A 27,036-nucleotide genomic window follows, 5' to 3' on the forward strand; every position below is an offset into this window, starting at 1 on the left:
AAATAACTAGCAAACCAAATCCAATCGCACATCTAAAACATAATATACCATGATCAGTTGTGATTTATACCACAGATGCAAGGATGATTAGACATATACAAATCAATAAATTTAATATAGCACATCAACAAAATATAGGAAAGAAACAAATAATCTCAATTGATGCAGAAAAAGCATTTGATAAAATTCAACATCCTTCCAGGATTCAAACACTCAACAAACTAAGTATAGAGGGCATATACCTCAAAATAACACAGGCTACATACAAAAAGCCCACAGCTAACATCATACTGAACAGGGGAAGAACTAGAACAAGACATCCATCACTCCTATTCAACATAGGAGTAGAAGTCTTAGCCAGAGCAATCAGGCAAAGGAAAGAAATAAAAGGCCTTCCCATTAGATGAGAGGAAGGTGAAATTGTCTCTCTTTGCTTACATAATCTTACATCTAGAAAAACTTAGACTCCCAACAAGAAACTACTAGATTTGATAAATGAATTCAGTTAAGTTGCAGAACAAAATCAATGTACAAAAATCAGTAGTGTTTCTATACATCAGTTACAAATGTGTCATCTCATGCACATCCCATGCTCATTGCTTGGAAGAATTAATACTATTAAAATGACCATATTGTCTAAAGCAATCGACCAATTCAATGCAATCCGAGCCAGTCTCTAGAGATAATCAACAATTTGCCCTTGAGTGAGTTTTTCTTTTTCTTTTTTTTTTTTTTTTTTTTTTTTGTTTGAGATGGAGTCTCGCTTTGTTGCCCGGGCTGGAGATCAGTGGCACCAGCTTGGCTCGCTGCAACCTCCACTTCCCACATTGAAGCAATTCTCCTGCTTCAGTCTCCTGAGTAGCTGGGATTACAGATGTGCACCACCATGCCCAGCTATTTTTTTTTTTTTTGTATTTTTAGTAGAGACAGGGTTTCACCATGTTGGCCAGGGTAGTCTTGAACATCTGACCTCGTGATCTGCCTGCCATGGCCTCCCAAAGTGCTGAGATTACAGGTGTGAGCCACCGCACCCAGCATGAGTGAATTTTTCAAATGCAAAACAACTAGCCCAGATTCCATACCTCCAACCACCTCCTTTACCAGGTTCTCTCTTTACCAGTCCTCTCCACTATCCACCTGCTATAATCACCCCAGGGCCATGTACAAGACACGATTAACTAGGGACAGGTCCTCTGATCCAGAGCCCACTGAAATTATTCAACCAAGCCAAGCTTAAGCCCGCTCACCTTGCCTCAACCATTACTTCCCACAGAAACCACAACAAAGACTTTGGCTCACAGTGTCCCCTCTCCTATTTGTCTCTTGACTGACCCCAGTGCTCCTCATGTGGCCACTATGGTGTGGTGTGCCTCCTCCTCTTGTGAACCGTAACTGCATTTTTAATGGCAATTGTCTCCTTATCTGTTAGCCTCACTATATTAATTGTTAATAATAATAAAAGCTATTGAAATCGGCTCCCATTTACTTATTTATTTTTAGAGATAGTGTGTTGCTCTGTCACCCAGCCTAGAGTGCAGTGGCATGATTGTAAGTCACTGTAACCTAGAGCTCCTGAGCTCAAGTGACCCTCCCATCTCAGCCTCCTTAACAACTACAACTATAGGAGGGTAGACCTGGCTAATTTTTTTCAATTTCTTTTTTGTAGAGACAGGGTCTCACTATGTTGCCAACACTGGTCATGAACTCGTGGGTTCAAGCGATCCTTCCATCACAGCTTCCCAAACCATTAGGATTAACGGCATGAGCCACTGCACCTGGCCAATTTATTCTTAACTTTTAAATATTAACCATGCAGTACATATGAACATAGACAGATGTGAAATATAAGCTGCTGATGCCTGTCAGTAGTCAAAAAACTATCCACAATATATAAATACCAGATGTGAGATTTGGTTTCTCCATATTTGGTCACTCAAAAGGTCCTGTAACAGATGATGAACTCATTGGGACTGCTTCCCAGACAGACCTCATGAAATTGGTCTTCACAGCACCTATAGTTATATTTTTATGAAGGTGATTAATTTGGTTCAGCTCTTGATCGTTGAATAAATGGCCCCAAGAAGCTGATTTGAACCTAATTTTGATAAAATTATTAGAAGCTGGGTATCCCTTATCCAAAAATGATTGGTACTAGGGGCATTTCAGATTTTGAATTTTTTTTCAGATTTTGGAATATTTGCATATATATATATAAAGAGATATCTTGGGGAGAATGTCCAGGTCTTTAAGGTAATTTTATACAATATTTTAAATAATTTTGTGTATAAAACAAAGTTTGTGTACAATGATCCAAGAGAAAGCAAAGGTGTCACTATCTCAGTTACCCATGTGAATAATCTGTGGCTATTTGGCATCACCATCGTTCCTGATTCTGAATTTATGATACCAATAAGCAATAATTTTCTTAATTTATTCACACATAAGAACAATAAAAAATATGACGTCATTAAATAGTGAAAAAATAATGTATGCAGTGTAGTATCACCAAAATACCAATTACCAGATTTTAAACAATAGCAACAACTAACAATGGTAGGCTTTCAGTCTCCACCTATGATGCTGTGTTTTGATTAAAATGTTACTGTATACTGTATTTTATTTTTTTAGGTGAGAAGAAACATAAACAATTGTGGGACCAAAAAAAGGGTTCTCTAGGGATGAGGAGGCATTCTGCTGGATAGTTCCTGTAGAACCATTTTTAAATGTTTCCTTCAAAGGCCAGGCATGGTGGCTCATGCCTATAATCCCAGCACTTTGGGAGGCCAACTTGGGCAGATCACTTGAGGCCAGGAGTTCAAGACCAGCCTGGCCAACATGGCAAAGCCCTGCCTCTATTAAAAATACAAAAATTAGGCCGGGCGCGGTGGCTCAAGCCTGTAATCCCAGCACTTTGGGAGGCCGAGGCAGGTGGATCACGAGGTCAAGAGATTGAGACCATCCTGGTCAACATGGTGAAACCCTGTCTCTACTAAAAATACAAAAAATCAGCTGGGCATGGTGGTGCGTGCCTGTAATCCCAGCTACTCAGGAGGCTGAGGCAGGAGAATTGCCTGAACCCAGGAGGTGGAGGTTGCGGTGAGCTGAGATCGTGCCATTGCACTCCAGCCTGGGCAACAAGAGTGAGACTCCGTCTCAAAAAAAAAAAAAAACAAAAAAAAAAAAACAAAAATTAGCTGGGTGTGGGCACACGCCTGTAATCCCCACTACTCAGTAGGCTGAGGCAGGAGAATTGCTTGAATCCGAGAGGTGGAGGTTGCAGTGAGCCGAGATTGTGCCACTACACTCCAGCCTGGGACACAGAGTGAGACTCTGTCTCAAAAAATAAATGAGGCCGAGTGCGGTGGCTCACGCCTATAATCCCAGCACTTTGGGAGGCCGAGGCTGGTAGATCACAAGGTCAAGAGATAGAGACCATCTTGGTCAACACGGTGAAACCCCGTCTCTACTAAAAATACAAAGAAAATGAGCTGGTCATGGTGGCGGACGCCTGTAGTCCCAGCTACTTGGGAGTCTGAGGCAGAAGAATTTCTTGAAACCAGGAGGTGGAGGTTGCGGTCAGCCGAGATCGCGCCATTGCACTCCAGCTTGGGTAACGAGAGCGAAACTCCGTCTCAAAAAAAAAAATTAAAAATAAATAAATGAATGAATAAATAAAAATAAAATACATGTTTCCTCCACAGTTATCTGCCTCATTAACAACAGTTTTTTGTCTTATTAATCTAGCTTTGATTTTATAAATGACATGATGTCTTGTTCTGTTATGAATGCATGCTGCTACCGCAGCTGAAGAGAGCTGGGAGGGTCTTTTTCCCCTGAGGATGTTGAATAAACTGTGTTGTAGTCCTGCATTTTGACAGCAACCTGCACAAGCCAGGTGTGGAATTTTCCACTTAAGGTATCATGTCAGCAATCAAAACATTTAAGATTTTAGAGCAGTTTGGATTTCAGATTACAGATATTCAACCTGCAGTAACTCCATGAGAGCTCTTGGGGAAGTCAGTATTGAACTAACTGAATTGTGATCCTCTCAAACACTGTCCTCAAAACAGCCTCAGATGTTTGAAAAAATGAGCATGATGTTTGCTCATTAATATCATTCAGCTTAATAATCATTAAGCTGATTAATAATAATCATTCAGCTTACCGGTACAATGATCAGACAGAGTAATAATTTCTTCCCAAATCCCTTCGAGAAATAGCTTTTTATCCTTTTCTGTGTTTTATTTTTAAAAATAATACCTTTTTTAAAAAAAGAAAAAGCCCACAAATACTGAAGAAAGCATCTGGCACATAAAATTCATTATTATTGAGGACCCTTTCTTGTTTTTTGTTTTTTTTTTTTTGAGACAGAGTCTCACTCTGTCGCCAGGTTGGAGTGCAGTGGTGGGATCTCACCTCACTGCAACCTCTGTCTTCTGGGTTAAAGCAATTCTTGTGCCTCAGCCTCCCGAATAGCTGGAATTACAGGCGTGTACCACCACACCCAGGTAACTTTTGTATTTTTAGTAGAGATGGAGTTTCACCATGTTGGCCAGGATGGTCTCAATTTCCTGACCTCGTGATCCGGCTGCCTCGGCCTCCCAGAGTGCTGGGACTAAGGCATGAGCCACCGTGCCGGGCCTATTGAGGACTCTTTCTAACTACATCAGTTGAGTAATCTGTAAATGGTGGTGGGCATATATACTTACTGAAGGAATCTGTGCCACAAGTAATACCAAACAACAAGAAATCTATAAAATGAAGTAATTCCATGCCTAGTAGGTGGCCCAAAGAAACAGTGTTTTATAGATCTGGTTTCGCTGAGAAAGATTCCCCAAGTACTGGCAATCAGCCCATGTTATAAAGGAGAGATCTAAGTTGTAGATGTTCTTCTACAGCTCTATCATTTCAATTTCAGTAAATTCCATCATTTCTGATATATTTTATTCTTTAATGCATAGATGTATGTTTTTAAAATGGGACAGAACCCTGGAAATAATTCTATCCAGTTCTTTCATTTTGCAGATAAAGAACTCCACAAAGATTATACAACTTTTCTAATTCAATGCTGTTAGTCATTAATTTAAGAAAAAAAAAAGAAAGAAAATACATCAAAGTACATTATCCTTAATATCATAAATTTATAATTTACACTAGGATAAGAGTGGTTATAGGCCAGGCACAGTGGAATTCCAGGGTTCAGGTTTTTCTTTCGTTCACTGCTACATATTAAGCACAAATGACAATAGTTTGCTGTAGAATAGGCAACACATAATTGCCAAATAAATGAAGGAATACCACTGACTTGTCTGTCTCATCCCTGCTTAACTTCAGTCTTATATTTTCAAGTGTTTGTTAGATGATTCACTCAACAACTGTTTGAACACCAACCATGTACAAGGCACTCTCCTAGGTGACCTGGGGCTAATACCATCCCTCACTCTCCCCTAGAGTAGACACTTTATGCATTTATATTCCCATTGCATGTACTCTATCATCAATTACCACGTATCATTGAAAATTTTGTGCATACACTAGGTTGTAAGCTTCGTAAAATTGAAAATTTTGTTCAACTGTATTCTTAGAGACTAATACAATGCAAAGTACATAATATGCTTTTAACATATATGTATTTATTTAAAAATTTAGATACAGTAAAATTCACTCTTATAGTTATTTAGTTTTATTGTTATTTAGATTTTGGCCAAATGAATAGAGTTGTGTATCCAACACAACCACCAGTTCCATCCATACAGGGGAATATAAAGAAGAATCACAGCAGGTTTACTCTTAAGCCATAAGACAACAGAAAAATACCTCTACAATACTCAAGAGAAAAAAAACCCAAAGAACCAAAACAGTCAACCAAGGATTCTATATCCAGGATGATATCTTTCAAAACCAAAGATGAAATAAAGACTTTCAAGACCAAAATCATAGAAAAAGCTTTAAAAATCCATTAAAAGCAGACTATCAGGCCAGGCACAGTAGCTCATGCCTGTGATCCCAGCACTTTGGGAGGCCAAGGCAGGAGGATTGCTTGAGCCCAGGAGTGTGAGACCAGCCTGGGTCACATAGAGACCCCTACCTCTTAAAAAAATTTTTTTTCTAATTAAAAAAACAAAAGAAACAAACAAAAAAACAGCAGGCCTCACTACAAAAAATAAAAATAAAAAATAAAAAACTGGCTGAGTACAGTGGCTGATGCCTATAATCCCCGCACTTTGAGAGGCCAACATGGATGGGTCACTTGAGCTCAGGAGTTCAAGACCAGCCCGGGCAACATGGCAAAACCCCATCTCCACCAAAAATACAAAAAATTAGCCAGGCATGGTGGTGCGTGCTTGTGGTTCCAGCTATTCAGGAAGCTGAGGTGGGAGAATCACTTGAGCCTGGGAGGCAGAGGTGGCAGTAAGCTGAGTTTGCACTACTGCACTCCACCTGGGTGACAGAGTAAGTCCTCATCTCAAAACAAACAAACAAACCACACACACACACACACACACACACACACACACACACACACAAAAAAAAAAAAAAAAAACAACAAAAAAAAAAAAAAAAAAACAATAGGACTGGGCAAACGGATGAATTTGTCGATATTGCTAGGAGTCAAGTTTCTCAATATGGAAGAAAGAATAGTATGTATATAAACCCATACATACTATAAACTGGGGATAAATTGGAGTAGAGCTGGAGGTCATGGTGTACACTCATGATTTTGTAAATATTTATAGTCATGTGTAGCTTAACGACAGGGATACAGTCTGAGAAATGCACTGTCAGATGATTTATTCACTGTGGGAGCATCATACAGTGTACTTACACAGACCTAAATGGTACAGCCTACTGCAAACCTAGGCCATACGGTGTGGCCTGTTGCTCCTAGGTTATAAACCCATACAGCATTATTGTACTAAATACTGTAGGCAATTGTAAAACAGTGTTGAGCATCTGTGCATATAACATATCAAAACATAGAAAAGGTACAGCAAAATACAGTAATGCAATCATGAGATCACCTTCGTATATGTAGTCTGTCACTGATCAAAAAGTAGTTACACGGCACATGACTATACGTGCACATGCATATCATATGAATCATGATTTCTTATATACAAGTTTGTATGTGTGTGTATAAATATGTATATATACATACACGTATAAATATGTAGAAATACATATTTTCTAGTACTGTTTGTTGAAAGAATCAAGAAGCAAAGACACTCCAATAGCAATGAGCAGACCTAGTGTCAGATCTGTCTCTAATACCATTTCCCACTAAAAGAAAATGGTTCCTCAGGTAAGTTGCTGAATCTACACCTAAGGAGGACAGGTATATTGTGAGCCAGGAAAATCTTTTAATGCCAGAATATAAAAAAGTGCCCAAAAATATAATGAGGAATTAACACATGGATTCAGGAGCCAGCTTAAAGAGATTCCCTCTGATCAAATCTGGGATACTCTGAGCACCAAAATAAAGAATAAAAGTCAAAAACTATAAATCATTGGGAAAAAAATGAATGAGTCCATACATATAATAAATATGTACACATATACATACAAAGAGAATGGTGATCTGTTTCTTAAGCATAATGCCAAATACCTACTGAGAAATGTGGAGGAAGTGCTAGAATTGAAAAATCATCATTTTACAAACATCATAGTAGACAGTAGATAAGGCAAGAATCATCAGTAGATGCTAAATTGAGGAACAAATATTAATAAAGAGTAATAACTGTGTAGTCATCAACTGTGTTCCCACAGGCTGCATGTTAGATGCAAGGGAGAAAAAAACAGTTATCATATAGTGGAGAAACACAACAGTTTCACTGAGTGAACAAACTTTATATCACCTATGAGGGACAGCTATGAAGAGAAGCACAAAATATCATCTATACAGAATTTGCCTAAGAAGGCATAGCATCAACCGGTCACAATAGATCAAAGACAAAATAAAAAACATTTTATTGGGAAAAAAAAAGTAGAAAGAAAAAAAGAAACAAACAAAAAAGTGGAAATAACTTTTTTTTTTTTTTTAAGAGATAAGTCTTGCCCAATGGCCCAGGCTGGAATGCAGCAGCATGATCACAGCTCACTGCAGCCTCAAACGATCCTCTTGCCTCAGTCCCCCAGGTAGCTAGAAAGTATAGGCATGCACCACTATGCCAGGCTAACTTTTCTTTTTTTAACTTTCTGCAGAGATGGAGTCTTGTTCTGTTGCTCAGGCTGGTTCGCAGGAAAAACTTTTTAAAATATGACACAGTGAAAAATGGCCAAGAAAGGCTAGGGAATAACTCCAGATTAAATGAAACTAAAGAGACATGACAACTAAAGGTAATATTTGACTTTAGAATGGATCATGTAATTCAGGGAAGAAGAAAATGCAATCTCTTATGAGATCAACTAAGAAAACTGGCATATGAAAAGCATATTAGATAAAAGTATCTTATCAATGTCAATTTATGAAGTCGATCACCACGCCGTAATTATATAGGGGAATATCTCTAAACTTAAAAATACACATTTGAGCCAGGTGCAGTGGCTCACGTCTATAATCCCAGCACTTTGGGAGATCAACGTGGGTGGATCACTTGAGGTCAGGAGTTCAAGATCAGCCTGGCCAGCATCATGAAACCCCATCTCTACTAAAAATACAAAAAAATTAGTTGGGCGTGGTGGTACACACCTGTAATCCCAGCTACTCAGGAGGCTGAGGCAGAAGAATCCTGGGGGGCGGAGGCTGAAGTGAGCTGAGATTGTACCACTGCACTCCAGCCTGAATGACAGAGCAAGACTCCATCTCAAAATAAATAAAATAAGGCCAGGCTGGTGGCTTATGCCTATAACCCCAACACTTTGGAAGGCTGAGGTGGGCAGATCACTTGAGGTCAGGAGTTCGAGACCAGCCTGGCCAACATGGCGAAACCCCGTCTCTACTAAAAATATAAAAATTAGCCAGGCATGGTGGTGCATGCCTATAGTCCCAGCTACTAGGGAGGTTGAGGCTGGAGAATCACTTGAACCTGGTAAGCGGAGGTTGCAGTGAGCCAAGATCTTGCTACTGCACTCCAGCCTGGGTGACAGAGTGAGACTCCGTCTCAAAAAAATAAAATAAAATAAAAAATAAGTAAAATAAAATAAAAATGTACACTTAAGTATTTATGGGAAATGAGCCATGTATATGTCACATGTCCTAAAAAGGCTCAATATCAAGAAGAGCAACAGAAATATTAAAAATTGGGATGTATATACGGCAAACTATTAGTCTTTTCTTAAGTTGTTTAAAGTATGTATGATGATTGAAGTAAAATATTATAACATTATCTAATGGGATTATTATTATTATTATTTTTGAGACAGGGTCTCCCTCAGTCTCCCATGTTGGAGTGCAATAGCACAATCATGGCTCACTGTACTCTCAAACTCCTGGGCTCAAATAATTCTCCTACTTCAGCCTCCCAAGTATCTGAGACTACAAGTATATTCCACAACAATAAGCTAATTTTGTTGTCGTTTTTGTAGACATAGGGTCTTCTTCCTTTGTTGCCCAGACTGAACTAATGGAGTTTTTCAGCACATACATGTGAAAGTAATTCACATGAAAACTACCACATATAGTAGGGAGAGGAAGTGATCCATGTAGTTATAGGACTATGAGACTATAATTGCAGTGGTAAAGTACCAAATCTAAAATAGACTGTTAAAAGTTAGGTTATGTTTCCAAGGCAGGTCACACATACACAAAAAAAGTTAGGTTATGTATGTTGCAATCCCTACAGCAGCCAATAAAAAATGACACAAATATAGCGAAACGTGAATGAAATAAATTAAAAGGGAATATTAAAATATATTTAAAGGAGAGGGTTTTGAGAAGATGACAGAATAGGAAGTACCAAAATTCCATCTCTCCACTTATATAACAATTTCGCTGGCAGAATCTCTCTGATACAACTATTTTGAAACTCTGAGTCTAATGAAGGCTGGCAAATCCAGGGAAAGGCATGGAGAAGGACTTCAATGGTAAACTGTGATTAATTTTAGTAAATTTCAGCTCTTAATATAACAGCAGCTACCCATTCCTTCACCCCCAACCCCCTGGCAGGCAGTCATGTGAGTATAAAACCAGAGCAGCTTACACACAGCTTATGGAAGCCAGAGAGGGCAAAAAACAGGACTATGTCTTCCAACCATAAGGGATCTGTGTGTTGATCACTGATTGCTGCTGCTTATGACGGAAGTGTAGACAAAGTGTCAGGCAGCCACTGTAGTTACACATGCATACACTTTCGAAAACCCTGCATCCTCTGGTTGGAGTGATTTCCAGGGGATTTAAAAAGCCAGAGCCCCTTTTATCCCCACCTTTATTTTCTCCATTTCCCCTTTCTAAGAGCCAGACAATCAAGACTAGGATATTGACCAATAACTGCATATAAGGAGAGATTCTGGAAGAGACTGCATATACCCATAGAAAGCTTCAGACCCAGAAACAAACTGAGAAGACCTTAAGTTTATACCTCAAGTTGATCCCTGGCACAGAGATGACCTACAAAAATATGAATAAATAAATAAATAAACAATAATAAAAAAGCCTGCAAACGCTGGGGTAGAGGGAGAATCTGACTTTGGGGGTTACTACATTATTAGGTTCAAACAAGCCCTTTTTGACAACAGCAATAAAACACAAAGCATACAAAAAAATAGAATGGCCTAGTGAAATAAAAAATAAATAAATCAATAGACACTATCCCTGAAAAAAAATCTGAGGGTAGATGTACTATATAGACTTCCCAAACACTGTCTTAAAAATGCTAAAGAAAGATGTGGAGAAAGTCAACAAAATGATACATGAACACAACAGAAATATTAAAAGAAATAAACCTAAAAGAAAACCAAAAACAAATTCCACAAGTGAAAAGTACAAAAATTAAAGTGAAAAATTCACTAGAGGAATTCAAAGGCAGATTTGAGTAGGCAGAAAGAAAAATCAGCAAACTTGGATATAAGACAATAGAAATTATCAAGTCTGAAAAATAAAAAGAAAAATGATTGAGAAAAGTGAACAGAATGGAATGAAACTAGCTGAGCATGATGGCTCATGCCTGTAATCCCAGCACTTTGAGAGGCTGAGGCGGGACGATCACTTGAGATCAAGAGTTCAAGACCAGCCTGGCCAACACGGTAAAACCCTGTCTCTACTAAAAATAAAAAAAAATTAGCTGGGCATTGTGGTGGGTACCTGTAATCCCAGCTACTCAGAAGGCTGAGGTAGGAGAACTGCTTGAACCCGGAGGTGGAGATTGCAGTGAGCCAAGATTGTGCCACTGCAGTCCAGCCTGTGTGACAGAAGGAGACTCCATTTCAACAACAACAAAAAAAGTAAGGAAACTGTGGAACACTGTCAAGAGAAAAGAGAGGAAGAAGCAGAGAGAATATTTGAAGGAATAAAGTGTTAAAACATCCCACATTTGATGAAAGACAGGAGTATAAAACATCCAAGAAGTGGCCAGGCGCAATGGTACATGCCCATAATCCCAGCGCTTTGGGAGGCCAAGGTAGGTGGATCACCTGAGGTCAGGAGTTCAAGACCGGTCTGAACAACATGGTGAAACCTTGTATCTACTAAATATAAAATATTAGCCAGGCATGGTGGCACATGCCTGTAATCTCAGGTACTTGGGAGGCTGAGGCAGGAGAATTGCTTGAATCTGGGAGACAAAGGTTGCAGTGAGCTGAGATCACCCCATTGCACTCCAGCCTGAGCAACAAGAGCAAAGCTTCATCTTAAAAAAAAAAAAAAAAAAAAAATTCAATAAGTTCAAAGAACTTCAAGATGAACTCAGAGATCCACATAGAGAAACATTATAATCAAGCTGTAAAAAGACAAAGAAAGAGAGAATATCTTGAAAGCAGCAACAGAAAAGTGACTGGTCACATACAAAGGATATTCAGTAAAATGATCAGCAGATTTTTCACCAGAAAGCGTGGTGGCCAGAAGTCAGTGAGCAGATTATAGTCAAAGTGCTAAAAGAAAAGGAAAAAAGGGCTGGGTTTTTGGCAGGCTTACCAGGGACAAAAATGTCTATGGCCAGCAATTTCTACCTGTGCTACTATGCAGGGCACAAGGGCAAGTTTGGACATGAGTTTCTGGAGTTCAAATTTCAGCTGGATGGAAAGCTTAGATATGCCAACAATAGCAATTACAAAAATGATGTCATGCCGGGCGCAGTGGCTCACGCCTGTAATCCCAGCATTTTGGGAGGCCGAGGCGGGTGGATCACGAGGTCAAGAGATCGAGACCATCCTGGTCAACACGGTGAAACCCCGTCTCTACTAAAAATACAAAACATTAGCTGGGCATGGTGGCGCGTGCCTGTAGTCTCAACTACTCAGGAGGCTGAGGCAGGAGAATTGCCTGAACCCAGGAGGCGGAGGTTGCGGTGAGCCGAGATCGCGCCATTGCACTCCAGCCTGGGTAACAAGAGCGAAATTCCATCTCAAATAAATAAATAAATAAATGCTCTTTAAAAAAAATAAATGATGTCATGATCAGAAAAGAGGCTTATGTGCACAAGACTGTAATGGAAGAACTGAAAAGAATTATTGATGACAGTGAAATTATAAAAGAAGATGAGGCTTTGCGGCCTCCCCCGACAGGGTTGGCTGACAGGAGCTTGAAATTGTCATTGGAGATAAACACATACTTTTGCCACATCAAAAATAGGTTCTCTTATTCATGTAAATCAGTCAAAGGATCCTGAAGGTCTTCAAGTATTTTGCTACTTGACATAAGACTTGAAAAGTTTAGTTTTCAGTCTCATTGGATTACACTTCAAGATTAAACCAATTTAAATTTCATGTTTTTCAAGCTGTTTGTATATTTAATTAAGGGACAGGAGGATTTATTTGTCATTTACAATATTGGAGTTTTTATGAATATGAAACAAAAAAAACCACTTTGTATGTAAACTGAAAATAAGACAATACATTAACAGGCTTAATGGTTATCCTTAAGTCCACGTGGTTTGGACAGTACCCAAACCACGTGGACTCAAGGATAATCATTAAGCCTTTTTTATTAAATTCTGTAAATAAAAGCCATCTTTTGCTAAAAATTTGCTCTAATAAAACATACCAAATCCTGAAAAAAAAAAAAGAAAAGAAAAAAAAAACAGTCAACCAAGAATTTTATATCCTGCAAAATCATCCTTTAAAAGTGAGGGAGATGATCAAAGGGATGTAGCTGGGGAAAAGAAAAATAAAACAAAAATTAAAAAATAAAAAAAGTGAGAGAGAAATTACAACATTCTCAGGTAAACAAAAGCTGAAGGAGTTGTTTATCATTAAACTTTCTCCGTAAAAAATGGTCAAGGGAATTCCGTAGAGTGAAAGAAAGTACACTAGACAGTAACCTGAAGACATGTTAAAAAATAAAGCCTCTTAGAATATATGGAAAAAGGCAAAAGAAAAAAAAAGTTAAACAATAACAACAACAAAAAGATCAATAAAGGTAAATACATGTGAAATTATAAAAGCTAGTATTTTTGCAACAATTAGTATGTGACTGTTTCCTGCATGATTTTATAGACTAATATGTTTTTTAAAAATTAGTCTAAAAGCTATTATTATTGTAATTTTCATTTGTGACCCCACATATTTTCTATGTAATTTAAGAAACCAATGCATTTAAAGAATTATTAGTTTACATTTTGGGGTACACAACATATAAATATATAAGTTTGTAACATCAATAATTGAAAAGGCTGGGGATAGAGCTGTTAAGTAACACAGGTCTTCTAAATTTTTTTTAAGTTAAAGTGGCATAAAATGAAATTGCAGGAACATTAAATCAAAAAAAGGTTACAAGAGACAAGAACACTATATACAGGTACACCTTGTTTTATTGTGCTTTGCAGATACTGTATTTTTTAAAACTGTAGGTTGTGGAAATGCCATGTCAAGCAAGTCTATTGGTGTCATTTTCCCAACAATATGTGCTCACTTCATGTCTGTCATATTTTGGTAATTTTCCCAATATTTCAAAATTTTTCATTATTATTGTCTGTTATGGTAATCTGTGATCCATAATCTTTGCTGTTACTATGGGAATTGTTTTGGGGTGCCATGAACCACTCCCATATAAAAAAATGGCATTTTTCAGATACAACGGCATTGTACACTTAATATACTGTAGTATAATGTAAACATGACTATAATATGCACTGCTCGACCAAAAAAAATTCATGTGATTCACATTATTGCCATATTTCCATATACGGTGGTCTGGAACCAAACCTACAATATATCCAAGATATGTCTGTATTAATAAAAGCTTCCATATATCGAAAAGATGTAACACTTATAAGCATCTATACACTTAATAAACAGACCATCAAAGTACATGAAGCATAAACTGACTAAATTAAAGGAAGAAACAGAAAGTCCTACAATAACAATTGGAGACTTCAATGTCCTAATCTCAATAATGAATAGAACAACCAGAGGACTTAAACAACACAGTAAACCAACTATTACATCTAACAGATATATATGGAACATTCTATGCAAAAAACAGATAGCAGCTGTGGAAAACACTGTGGTAGTTCCTCAAAAAATTTAACACAGAATGACCATATGATTCAGTAATTTCACTTACAGGCATATGCCCAAAAGATTTGAAAGTAGAGTTTCAAAGAGATATTTGTACACTCATGTTCACAGCAGCACTATTAATACTAGTTAGAACATGGAAACAACCCAAGTGTCTAGTGACAGAGGAAGGGATAACAAAGGAACATAATGAAGCTGGCTGGTTGCTCTTAAGTTCAGAGGAAAAAGTAGTGAAAGAAAATTATGAACTCAGGGATTCTGTCTCCTGGCTTCAGAAGCAGATACTGAGCCTCAAATCTGCTAAGATTGCCCTGAGTGAGAGTCTTTACCTCCTGTGGAAAAACAGACACAAGCTCGTATCATGTGAGTGGCTGACCTGCAATGAAAGGTGCATGCACAGCTTTGCCACGTGTCTACAGTTAAAGTAAGGGCATTGATTGGAAAAGAATGGGACCCTGCAACTTTGAATGGGGACCTCCAGCCTTTTACCAGGGTAACTGGGCATTGGAGAAAGGAAAATGATCAGACATTTCAGGAACTACTGGACACTGGCTCTGAGTGGACACTGATTCCAGAGAACCCAAAACGTCTTGTGGTCCTCCAATTAAAGTAAGGGCTTATGGAGGTCAGGTAATTAATGGAGTTTTAGCTCAGGTCCAACTTACAGTAGGTACAGTGGGTGCCCAGACTCATCCTGTGGTCATTTCCCCAGTGCCAGAATGCATAATTGGCATAGACATACTTAGCAGCTGGCAGAACCCCCATCTTAGCTCCCTGACTGGTAGGGTGAGGGCTACTATGGTGGAAAAGGCCAAATGGAAGCCATTAAAGCTGCCTCTACCTAGAAAAATAGTAAATCAGAAACAATATCACATCTCTGGAGAAATTGTGATTAGTGCAACCATCAAGGACTTGAAAGACGCAGGGTGGTAATTCCCACTACAACGCTGTTCAACTCTCCCATTTGGCCTGTGCAGAAGACTATGGATCTTGGAGAATGACAGTGGATTATCATAAGCTTAACCAAGTGGTGACTGCAATTGCAGCTGCCGTACCAGGTGTGGTTTCATTGCTTGAGCAAATGAACACATCTCCTGGTACCTGGTATGCAGCTATTGACTTTGCAAATGCCTTTTTCTCCACTCCTGTTCATAAGGCCCACTGGAAGCAATTTGTCTTCAGCTGACAAGGCCAGCAATATACCCTTACTGTCCTACCTCAGGAGTACATCAACTCTCTGGCTTTGTGTCATAATCTTATTCAGAGAGACCTGGATTGCTTTTCACTTCCATAAGATATCACACTGGTCCATTACATTGATGACATTATGCTGATTGGATTCAGTAAGCAAGAAGTAGTAAACGCACTAGAATTATTGGCCATCTTTTGCAGATAATTATTATCCTTTTGAGAGACGGCTCTTGGCCTGTTACTAGGCTTTGGTGGAAACTGAACATTTGACTATGAGTCGTCAAGTCACCATGCAACCTGTACTGCCTATTATAAACTGGGGCGCTTTCTGACCCATCTAGCCATAAACTGGGTCATACGCAGCAACATTTGTGTCTTAGATCCAAAGGGAGGAACACTGCTACCAGGAGCCACAACAACGATCCCATTAAACTGGAAGTTAAGATTGCCACCTGGACACTTTGGGCTCCTCTTACCTTTAAGTCAACAGGCTAAGAAGGGAGTTACAGTGTTGACTGGGATGACTTACCCAGATTATCAAGATAAAATCAGTCTACTACTCCACAATGGAGGTAAGGAAGAGTATGCATGGAATACAAGAAATCCATTAGAACATCTCTTAGTATTACCATGCCCTGTGTTTAAGGTTAATGGGAAACTACATTAGCCCAATCCAAGCTGGACTACAAATGGCTCAGACCTTCAGGAATGAAGGTTTGGGTCACTCCACCAGGAAAAAAAAACACAACCTGCTGAGGTGCTTGCTGAAGGCAAAGGGAATACAGAATGGGTAGTAGAAGAAAGTAGTCTTCAATACCAGCCACAACCACATGATCAGCTGCAGAAACCGGGACTGTAATTGTCATGAGTATTTCCTCCTTTTTTTGTTTAAAACGTTTGTGCATATATACACTTGTACTAAGAAAATATCTTCATTTTATTTCCATTCCCCTTTCTCATCTGACCTATGATTTATTGACTTCATATCAGCATTTACAAATTAACTTTATGTAATAGTATTTGGGTTGGAGATCAGTGCATTTCCAGGTACATGAAGGATAATTATGTTAGGTGTAATTACGATTATTATTGTCTTTATTTGAAGATTATGTATGATCTTAGGAGATGTGTATGGGTTCATGTTAACAAGGGGTGGGCTTGCGATGGTTAATACTGAGTATCAGCTTGATTGGATTGAAGGATGCAAAGCATTAATCCTGGGTGTGTCTGTGAGGATGCTGCCAAAGGAGATTAACATTTGAGACAGTGAGTTGGAGAAGGCAGACTCACCCTCAATCTGGATGGGCACCATCTAATCAGCCTCCAGTGAATATAATGCAGGCAGAAACATGTGAAAAGGTTAGACTGGGTTAGCCTCCCAGTCTACATCTTTCTCTCGTGCTGGATGCTACCTGCCCTCGAACATTGGACTCCAAGTTTTTCAGTTTTGGAACTCGGCCTGGCTCTCCTTGCTCCTCAGCCTGCAGATGGCCTATTGTGGGACCTCCTAATCATGTGAGTTAATATTTAATAAACTCCTATATAGAAACGATTATATATATTATTAATATAATATATAATAATAATTTACTAAGTATATATAGGACTCATATATGTAGGAGTCCTATATATTATTTATATAATAAATTATATATGTATTTACATAATTATAAATTATCTATAGTCATAGATAGGAGTCCTATATATACATGCTTCTATATATACTTCTATATATAGAGGTCCAATATATATGTTTATATATTTTATTAAATGTGTTTCTTATATAATTATTACAGCTATATTATATATTTTTATAATATGTATTTATATATAGGACGATAAATATATACTATATATATTATTATAGTAATATTATTGTGGTAATTATTATAGTATATACTCCTATATGTTTATATAGTAATACATAGGAGTATATATATTATTACTATGTATAATATATTTATATATAGTATATATATTATTATTCTATACATAAGCATATATATGACTTATATATATATATATAGGAGTCCTAAATATATATATCCATTATTTTATATATATATAAAATATATATATATATAAAATATATATATAATATATAAAATATATATATATATAAAATATATATATAATATATAAAATATATATATATATATAAATCTCTCTAGAAAGCCCTAATACATGCACTAAAGCCAAAAGACTGAGGAAGAGAAATACAGGTATTGATGGACTTACAACCTATGCAACTTATGACCATTCGACTTTACGACCACAATCGCTAGCCACGACTACTCCGCATCTGGCAGCACAAACGTTGCCCAGCTGGGCAAACGACAGTGCCCACCAGCTTCCAGCAGCACTACCATCTCCACGTGCACTATTTCAACTGTTATCCCAGACTCGGTACAGCAATTTGTGTTTTGTGTCTTGGATATTTTTCATCAAACCCCTCCCAATAAACTTCTTCGTTTTTTTTTTTTTTCTTTTTTTTTTTGAGACGGAGTTTCGCTCTTGTTACCCAGGCTGGAGTGCAATGGCGCGATCTCGGCTCACCGCAACCTCCGCCTCCTGGGTTCAGGCAATTCTCCTGCCTCAGCCTCCTGAGTAGCTGGGATTACAGGCACGTGCCACCATGCCCAGCTAATGTTTTGTATTTTTAGTAGAGACGGGGTTTCACCGTGTTGACCAGGATGGTCTCGATCTCTTGACCTCGTGATCCACCCGCCTTGGCCTCCCAAAGTGCTGGGATTACAGGCTTGAGCCACCGCGCCCAGTCCCCAATAAACTTCTTATACATTTCGAAGCAATGGACCCAAACATCGAACAATTTGCAAGGATTGAACGGATGGCGAACGATGTGCTTCGTCCGTATCGTGAAATTTATGAAGAAAAAAAGAAACATACAATTCAGACAAAGCTCACCATGTTTATGAAAAAACCAACTCCGGTAACCCCAACTGCTGCCTCAGATGACGACATCAACGATCCGCAGCCAAGCACCAGCGGCCAATAAAATGTTTCGTACATGTTTATATATTTTGATATGTTTTGCAATTGGGAAAATGTTTCCTATGGTATTTTTTACACCTGTATTTTGTATTTTTGTATGCACCTGTATTTTGTAATTTTGTATGTTCTGCAAATATTAAACCAGTTGTACTGGTAATGCAGTGTTTTACTTAAACCTGACGAATGTAAAAATAAGAAACAAAATGGTGTAGAGATGATACAAATGGCATAAAATGAACAAAGAAAATTATGATATATAACAATAATGAAAGAAAATTATGACAAAATATGACTTAAAGATTTTTATAACATCATTCCACAGTACTGTACATATAGCCTACTCAACTTAAGACCAAATCGTGTTACGACCGGTCTGTCGGAACCCATCGTGGTCATAAGTCGAGCACCAGCTGTATGAGAATACTCTGGATTAACCAAATTAAAGCTGACCCCCAGGAACACAGCCTTAAGTACCCAGTGTTCACTCTCAATTTAATTAAGTGCCAGGTGGAGCTTAATGTGAAAGTACTTTCAGATCTAGCCATCTATGAACCAAAGACTTGTAAAAGTTGGGCTGCTTTGGCCAAAAGGAGGCAACAAGGATTGGCTGCTGCCTTGGGGGATGGGAAGGAGCCTGAAGGCATATTTTCTAGGGTGATGCAGTACTACTGAGGAGGCTATAGCTGTGTGGATTGGAAAAAGGCGTTTTATGCTGATAATCATAACTAAAATAGGAGCAAAGTCATTATTTAGTCAACATTTGTAAATTTGATTTGTAATTGTGATTATTTACATTTAAGTAAAAGGCATGAGAGAAAAGGCCCTGTCTTCTCTCAGTTGGACAGATTCACAGAACTATCATTTTTTTTTGGTTTTGGTTTTGATTTTTGAGATGGTGTTTTGCTCTGTCACCTAGAGGAGTGCAGTAGCATGATCTTGGCTTACTGAAACCTCTGCCTCACGGGTTCAAGTGATTCTCCTGCCTCAGCCTCCAGAGTGGCTGGGGTTACAGGTGCCCGCCACCACACTCAGCTAATTTTTTGTATTTTTAGTAGAAATGGGGTTTCTCCATGTTGATCAGGCTTATCTCCAACTTCTGACCTCAGGTGATCCATCCATCTTGGCCTTCCAATGTGCTGAGATTGCAGGTGTGAGCCACTGCACCTGGCCAGGACTATCTTACATAAATGATGCAATTAAAGCTTGTGTGGTACAGAAAAAAGAAAAGGAAAGAAAAAAGAGTGAGAGAGAGAAAAAAAGAGAGAAAGAAAGACAAAGAAAGAGAGACAGAAATTCTGACTTATGATCCATAGATCAAACTTGACAACATTACACTCAGTGAAATAAGCCAGTCAAAAAAAAAAAAGGCATATACTGGCCAGGCATAGTGCCTCATGCCTGTAATCCCAGCACTTTGGGAGGCTGAAACAGATAGATCAAGACCAGAGTTCAAGACCAGCCTGTCTAACATGGCAAAACCCCATCTCTACTAAAAATACAAAAATTAGCTGGGTGTGGTGGCACATGCCTGTAATCCTAGCTACTTGGGAGGCTGAGGCAGGAGAATCACTTGAACTCAATTATGAATTGGGAGGGAGATAGAGGTTACAGTGAGCCAAGATCACGCCACTGTACTCCAGCCTGGGCAATAGAGTGAGATTCTACCTAAAAAAAAAAAAGGGCAAATACTATATGATTCCACTTACATAAGGTACTTAGAGTAATCAAAATCATACAGACAAAAAGTAAAATGTTGCTTACTAGAGGATGAGGAGCGGGAAGAAGGGAGAGTTACTGTTTATGAGTACAAAGTTTCTGGGTTTTTTGAGACAGAGTCTCGCTCTGTCACCCAGGTTGCAGTGCAGTCGCATGGTCTCGGCTCACCACAACCTCTGCCTCCCTGGTTCAAGCAATTCTTCTGCTCAACCTCCCGAGGAGCCGGGACTACAAGCACACGCCACCATGCCCGGCTAATTTTTGTATTTTTAGTAGAGACCAGGTTTCACCATGCTGGCCAGGCTGGTTTCGAACTCCTGACCCGATGATCTGCCTGCCTCAGCCTCCCAAAGTACTGGGATTACAGGCGTGAACCACCATGCCCAGCCAAAGTTTCTGTTTTAAAAGAGAAGGGAGTTACGTTGTGGGACAGTAGTAATGGTTGTACAACATAATGAATGTTTACTACCATTGAATTTTACTCTTCAACATGGTTGAGTTAGAAGATTTTGTAAGTATTCTGCCACAATAAAACCATAGGAAAACAAGTTAAATAATCTAAAAGAAGGCAAGAAAGGGCAATAGAAGAACAAAAAAAACCCAAATAGATTCACAGAAAACAAAGATCAAAAAAGAATAGTTGAATTAACACAAAACTGCCTAAGCATATACTTTATAGGGAACACTGGAGATCATGTGTTAAAAGTCAGTCTGATAGCTATTTAAAAAAATTTTTAGCATCTGAAAAAAATTGTTTTCCAAAGAATATGGGCCTATAAAGAGCAGAAGTTTGTTCACTAGAGCTTAAAGGCCGAAGTGACATGGTATTTCATTCTCCATCAAACAAGTGAACAAAAAATAAATTCTTAATCATATGATGAGGGAGTAAGCCATGAAAATAATCTTAAAAGTTATGATGACTCAAGTTTAAACACAAGCAGAGGAAAAGACTGTTCTTTTATAATGAGCTTTAAAAGATTAACAATTTTCTTCGTTCTTCCATTTGCATCTTCATAAAGGATACTGTACTACAGTATGTAAGAGTTTTCCATATAGAAAGAAATTTTGTGTGTGGGTGTGGGTGTTGGCTCTCACAGCTGTAATAATGATTGCAATTTATCTATTTTTCCTAAGCAAAGTCCAAACTTCACTAAATGTAAAACAGATGTCATGGATTTCTTTCATAAAATGTTGGCAGTAACACATTTCAATTTCAACTAAAGTAGTAAAGAAACAAAAACAACTCCAAATGTCTCCTCTCAAGTATAAAACAAACATAAAGAGAAATTTAGGTTAAAAATTTAAAAATTTGGGCCGGGCGCGGTGGCTCAAGCCTGTAATCCCAGCACTTTGGGAGGCCGAGGCGGGTGGATCACAAGGTCAAGAGATCGAGACCATCCTGGTCAACACGGTGAAACCCCGTCTCTACTAAAAATACAAAAAATTAGCTGGGCATGGTAGCGCGTGCCTGTAATCCCAGCTACTCAGGAGGCTGAGACAGGAGAATTGCCTGAACCCAGGAGGCGGAGGTTGCGGTGAGCCGAGATCGCGCCATTGCACTCCAGCCTGGGTAACAAGAGCGAAACTCCGTCCCCCCCCCAAAAAAAAAAAAAAAAAAAAAAAAAAAAAAAAAAAATTTAAAAATTTTATTCTAACAATAAATTTCTGGGACTATTACATATAAAATTAGGTGACCATCAGAAATTAATTCACAAAAATATTAACAATCATTCTCATACATTACTGGTAAGAATACAAAATAATATGATTGTTCTGGAAAACAGTTTGGCAGTTTATTATGAATTTAAACATACTCATATATGACTCAGCAATTCCACTTCTGGTTATTTACCTTAGAGAAAAGAAAACTTGTATTCACACAAAAATCTCTAGTGAATGTTCACAACAGCATATACATGTATGTTTGTGTGTATAATATACATATTTATAGCATATGAATGTTTGTAAAGGCATGAATGTATGTGCACGTATATATATATATATACACACATAAAAATAATATCTTTACATTATATATATTATACACTATAATATGCTACATAAATGTGTATATTACTATAATAAGCTATATTCACCAAAAACTGAAAATAACCCAAATGTTCTTCAATGGGTAATTGAATAAAACTCTAGTACATCCATACAAGGGAATATGAAAATAAAAAGAAATAAAACGCATTACAAGTAAGACCAACAACTCCTTAAATGGGCCCACGGGCAGCCAGTACTTCAACAGAGGAAAGAGTCTGTGAAGTTGCAGATAGGTTAATAGAAATTATCCAAACTGAAACACACACACAAAAAGGCATGAAAGGAATAGAACAGAGCATCCAAATGCTAGGACAATATGTCAGATAGCCTAGCATATATGTCATTAGTGATACAAGGCAAAATAAATACTTTAAAAGATATGGTTGATAATTTTCACACAAATATACCCTAAACATAGCACAAACTACAGAAAAGCAAAATGAAGAGAAAGATTTAAGGCAGCCCCAAGCACACACACAAGACACACTAATACAGAAAAATAAAGATAACAATCATAGCAGACTTTTTGTCACAACCTATGCAATCCAGATCATGAAAGAATATGTTTAAAGATACATATTTTTTAAAAACCTATCTATTCAGAATTCTATGGCCAGCAAAAATATCTTTCAAAAAATGAAGGCAAAATTAAGACTTTTCTAGAGAAAGAAAAGCTGATAGATATTATGGCCAACAGACGAGCATAGTAAGAAATGTTAAAGGGCCAGGTGTGGTGGCTCATGCCTGTAAACCCAGAACTCTGGGAGGCCGAGGCGGGTGGATCACCTGAGGTCAGGAGTTCAAGACCAGCCTGAGCAGCATGGTGAAATCCCGTCTACTGAAAACACAAAATTAGCCGGGCATGGTGGTGCACACCTGCAGTCCCAGCTACTTGGGAGGCTGAGGCAGGAGAATCACTTGAACGCCGGAGGCGAGGTTGCAGTGAGCTGAGATTGTGCCATTGCACTCCAGCCCAGGCAAAAAGAGCGAAACTCCATCTCAAAAAAAAAAATTTAAAAATGTTAAAGGAAGTTCTTACGGAAGAAGGAGCACATAAGTTAGAAATCTGAATCGACATAAAGAAATGAAGAATGTTGTAACTGAAAAAATGAAGATAAATATACAAAAACATGTTTTGTTGGCCAGGTGCGGTGGCTCATGCCTGTAATCTCAGCACTTTGGGAGGTCGTAGTGGGTGGATCATTTGAGGTCAGGAGTTCAAGACCAGCCTGGCCCACATGGTGAAACCCTGTCTCTACCAAGAAAAAAAAAATTAGCTAGGCATGGTAGCTGGGTGCCTGTAATCCTAGCTATTCAGGAGGCTGAGGCAGGAGAATTGCCTGAACCTGGGAAGCAGAGGTTGCAGTGAGCCAAGATCATGCCACTGCACTCCAGCCTGGGCAACAGAGTAAGTAAGACTCCATCTCAAAAAACAAAACAAAGCAAGTTTTGTCTTATTTTTAATTGCTTTAAAAAATAATTGAGTCTAAGGCAAAAATAGTAACAATGCCCTGAGGCATCAGGAACATGTAAAAGTGTATGACAATTGTATGACAATAATAATACAATGGTTGAGGGGAAAAAATGGAAAGTATACTGTTGTTCTTACAGTACATGTGAAATGTTTACTACTTAAAGTGAAGGTAGACTGTGATAAGGGATGATCAAGGTAGAAGCAAGAGTCAATAAAATAATGACTAAAATTTTCCAAAAATTAAAGATATCAATCCTGTATGAAAACTACAGATCTATAATGAAAAACTAAAAATAAATTCATATTTAGGCACATAATATTTAAATTACATAACAGCAGAGATAAAGAAGAAAGAAGCTTCAAAAGGAGAAGTAACTTGCACTAGGTCATTGAATCTGGACTAAAATCCAGGTCTTCTGACCTATGTTCAACACTCTTTCTAAAATACGACTCTCCACAAATGGAACCCAGTCTAAAAAAATTACCCAAATGGCTGAGATTAAATATTAAGTGACTATAATATGCTCATTATTATAAGATATCTCAGTATTCTTCCTTTTGTAATTTCCAAATAGCAGATGCTACTTCCAAACCATGGTCTGAACAAAAGGAAGTATGTGATCTCTGCCATGACACAACACATTCTTGGTGTTCTGCCTACCTCTCAAACAGTTCCTTTTCTAATTCCTTTGCAGGATCCTTGCCTTCTATTCAGCCAGTATATTTAAGAATTCCTCAAGGCTTAGGTTTAGGCCCTTTTCTAGTTTCACTCTATAGTCCTTCCTAGGCAACCTCACTCCTGCTCAAGGCTTTAATTCCTACCGAATAGAAGATAATTTCAGTGTTCTATATCTCACCCCCACCTCTTCTGTGCTGCCTCTTTCACATTTTTATTTCAGAGTTTTCAAAGGCACTCAAGTCTCATATGTCCAAAATAAAGTCATAATCTCACCAGACAATGGCCCTCTTCCAACTTCCCCTTATCAGCAAACAGGCCCACCATAATGGAAGAGTTATCACCTATGAATGAACTCTAATTCCTTTTATTCAAGCAATCCCATTGCCCACTCTTTTTGCTTCCTAAGTATCCCCAAAATTCATCTAGCTAAGTACCATCATTTCAGTCCAAACTACAAACTTCTCTTGCCTGAACTGTTTTAAAAGACTAGTCATTGACTCACCTGTATCAATGATTGTACCCCTTCATTCCATTTCTCCATAGCATCCAGAATAATTCTTTCTAGGATGCCATACTTCTGTTTTCCTCAGGCCCTGATCAAAACTTTTTAATAGTTTCACTTGGTCCTAGGACTATGATAAAACTCTTCATACCAAATTCCCTGTAGTATGGACCTTACCTAATTTACTAGCCTCAACTTACACCATTCTCCTATGCTCTTGCCTCTACCGGTCACTCTGGCCCTGTGTCAATTGCTCACAGACATCATGCTCCCTGCTAGCACAATGCACAGGAAAGCTATTTCCTCTTTGTTAGTTCACACCTACTCATTTTTCAGATGTCAGCTCAACCTTCAGGAAATGATTTCATGTTCTCTCTGCTAGTCAAATTCCTGATACACACTTTAGGAGGCTAAGGCAGGAGGATTGCTTGAGCAGCCTGGGCAACATAGTGAGATCTCAACTCTAATTTTAAAATAAAATATAAAAATAATAAAAAACAAAAATTCCTGATATATAGTTCAACAGCATTATGTAACTCTCCTTTGTAGCATTTAACATAGTCATAATTTAAGATTTACTTCTGCCATTATTTGATTAATATCTGACTTCTCAACTAGACTGTCAATTCCACGAGGACTGAGGATTAGATCTTTTCTTGCTCACATTTTAATTTTAATACCCAGCACATAGTGAGTGTTCAATAAATATAAATTAAATGAAAGAATAATAGATATAGAGAATAGGGGCTTAAGTAAAAGCCACAGTAATGGTGTTATATTTTCAGAGAAGACCTATTTACTTACTAAGAAAAGGAAAAGGTAAACTTAAAACAGTAAAGTGTAAATTTACCTTTTTTGTCTAAAAGAGTAAACTTGTAAAATAGCTTACCTAGACACAAATTCACTTAATTCTGAACATTCTGTGGGCTCCATTATTATGTTGAGGTCAGTAACAGCAGAAGATAATCTCTCCTTATTCTAAAACAAAGATAAAAAGTTTACGTATCAAAGCATGGTAAACTTCAAAAAGATAAAAATACTTTTGAAATATGCAAAATGAACTGTCACCAAATAAAAGAGTAATCAAGAAATTATACCAAAAACATTGGTTATTTGTTAAAAGAATGAAGTCAGATCCTTACTCTATACCAAAAACCAAAAGGAATTCCAGATGAATTACTTATGTAAATGGAACACTGAAACAATAAAATATAAAGAGAAAATAGAAACTTTTAATTTATTATTGAGGAAAGACTTTCTAAACAAAAATAGAAAAAAATTAGCAAATATGATTAAATAAAAACACAATATATCTAAGTAAAAAAATGATCTTATAATAAAAGAGAAGCAATAAACTGAGCTAAATATTTACCATAAACATGACAAAGGGACACTAAAAAGCTGGAAAAAAAAACGGCAAAGGATATTAACTAAAAATTCAGAAGTAAAAAACAATTTACATGTACAAAAACGTTCAATCTCAGCTGGGCACAGTGGCTTACACCTGCAAGCCCAGCACTTTAGGAGGCCGAGGCTGGTGGATCACCTGAGGTCAGGAGTTTGAGATCAGCCTGGCAGATGTGATGAAACCCCATCTCTACTAAAAAATAATAAAAATTAGCTGGGCTTGGTGGGGGCCACCTGTAATCCCAGCTACTCTGAAGGCTGAGGTAGGAGAATTGCTTGAACCCAGGAGGCAGTGGTTGCAGTGACCTGAGATCATACCACTGCACTCCAGCCTGGGCGAAAGAGCAAGACTCCATCTCCAAAAAATAAAAATAAAAAGTTCAATCTCGCTAGTAA

General features: G+C 37.9%; 1 protein-coding gene, 1 long non-coding RNA gene and 1 pseudogene across 7 annotated transcripts in view; 2 read left to right on the top strand and 1 right to left on the bottom strand.

The window, feature by feature from the left end:
- The window catches only part of CENPP (centromere protein P), a 279,890-nt gene that overhangs the window by 231,814 nt on the left and 21,040 nt on the right, over positions 1-27,036 (bottom strand). For all 6 annotated transcript variants that reach the window (XR_004263557.1, XM_032260495.1, XM_032260492.1 and 3 more), the window contains one exon: positions 26,123-26,211. Coding sequence is in view for 5 of the 6 variants with exons in the window: in XM_032260495.1 (XP_032116386.1) it covers positions 26,123-26,211 (89 nt within the window). In the remaining variant the exon portion in view is untranslated. The remainder of the gene's footprint in view (positions 1-26,122; positions 26,212-27,036) is intronic.
- Positions 1,825-26,194, top strand: LOC116538226. Its single transcript, XR_004263558.1, has 4 exons — positions 1,825-1,837; positions 11,874-11,875; positions 18,308-18,317; positions 26,118-26,194. It is a non-coding gene; the product is annotated as an uncharacterized LOC116538226 (long non-coding RNA).
- On the top strand, positions 12,079-13,039 carry LOC116538225 (annotated as a pseudogene).

This window comes from Sapajus apella, unplaced genomic scaffold, assembly GCF_009761245.1.
Source record: "Sapajus apella isolate SASKATOON/1434 unplaced genomic scaffold, GSC_monkey_1.0 scaffold118, whole genome shotgun sequence".
Lineage (NCBI taxonomy): Eukaryota > Metazoa > Chordata > Mammalia > Primates > Cebidae > Sapajus > Sapajus apella.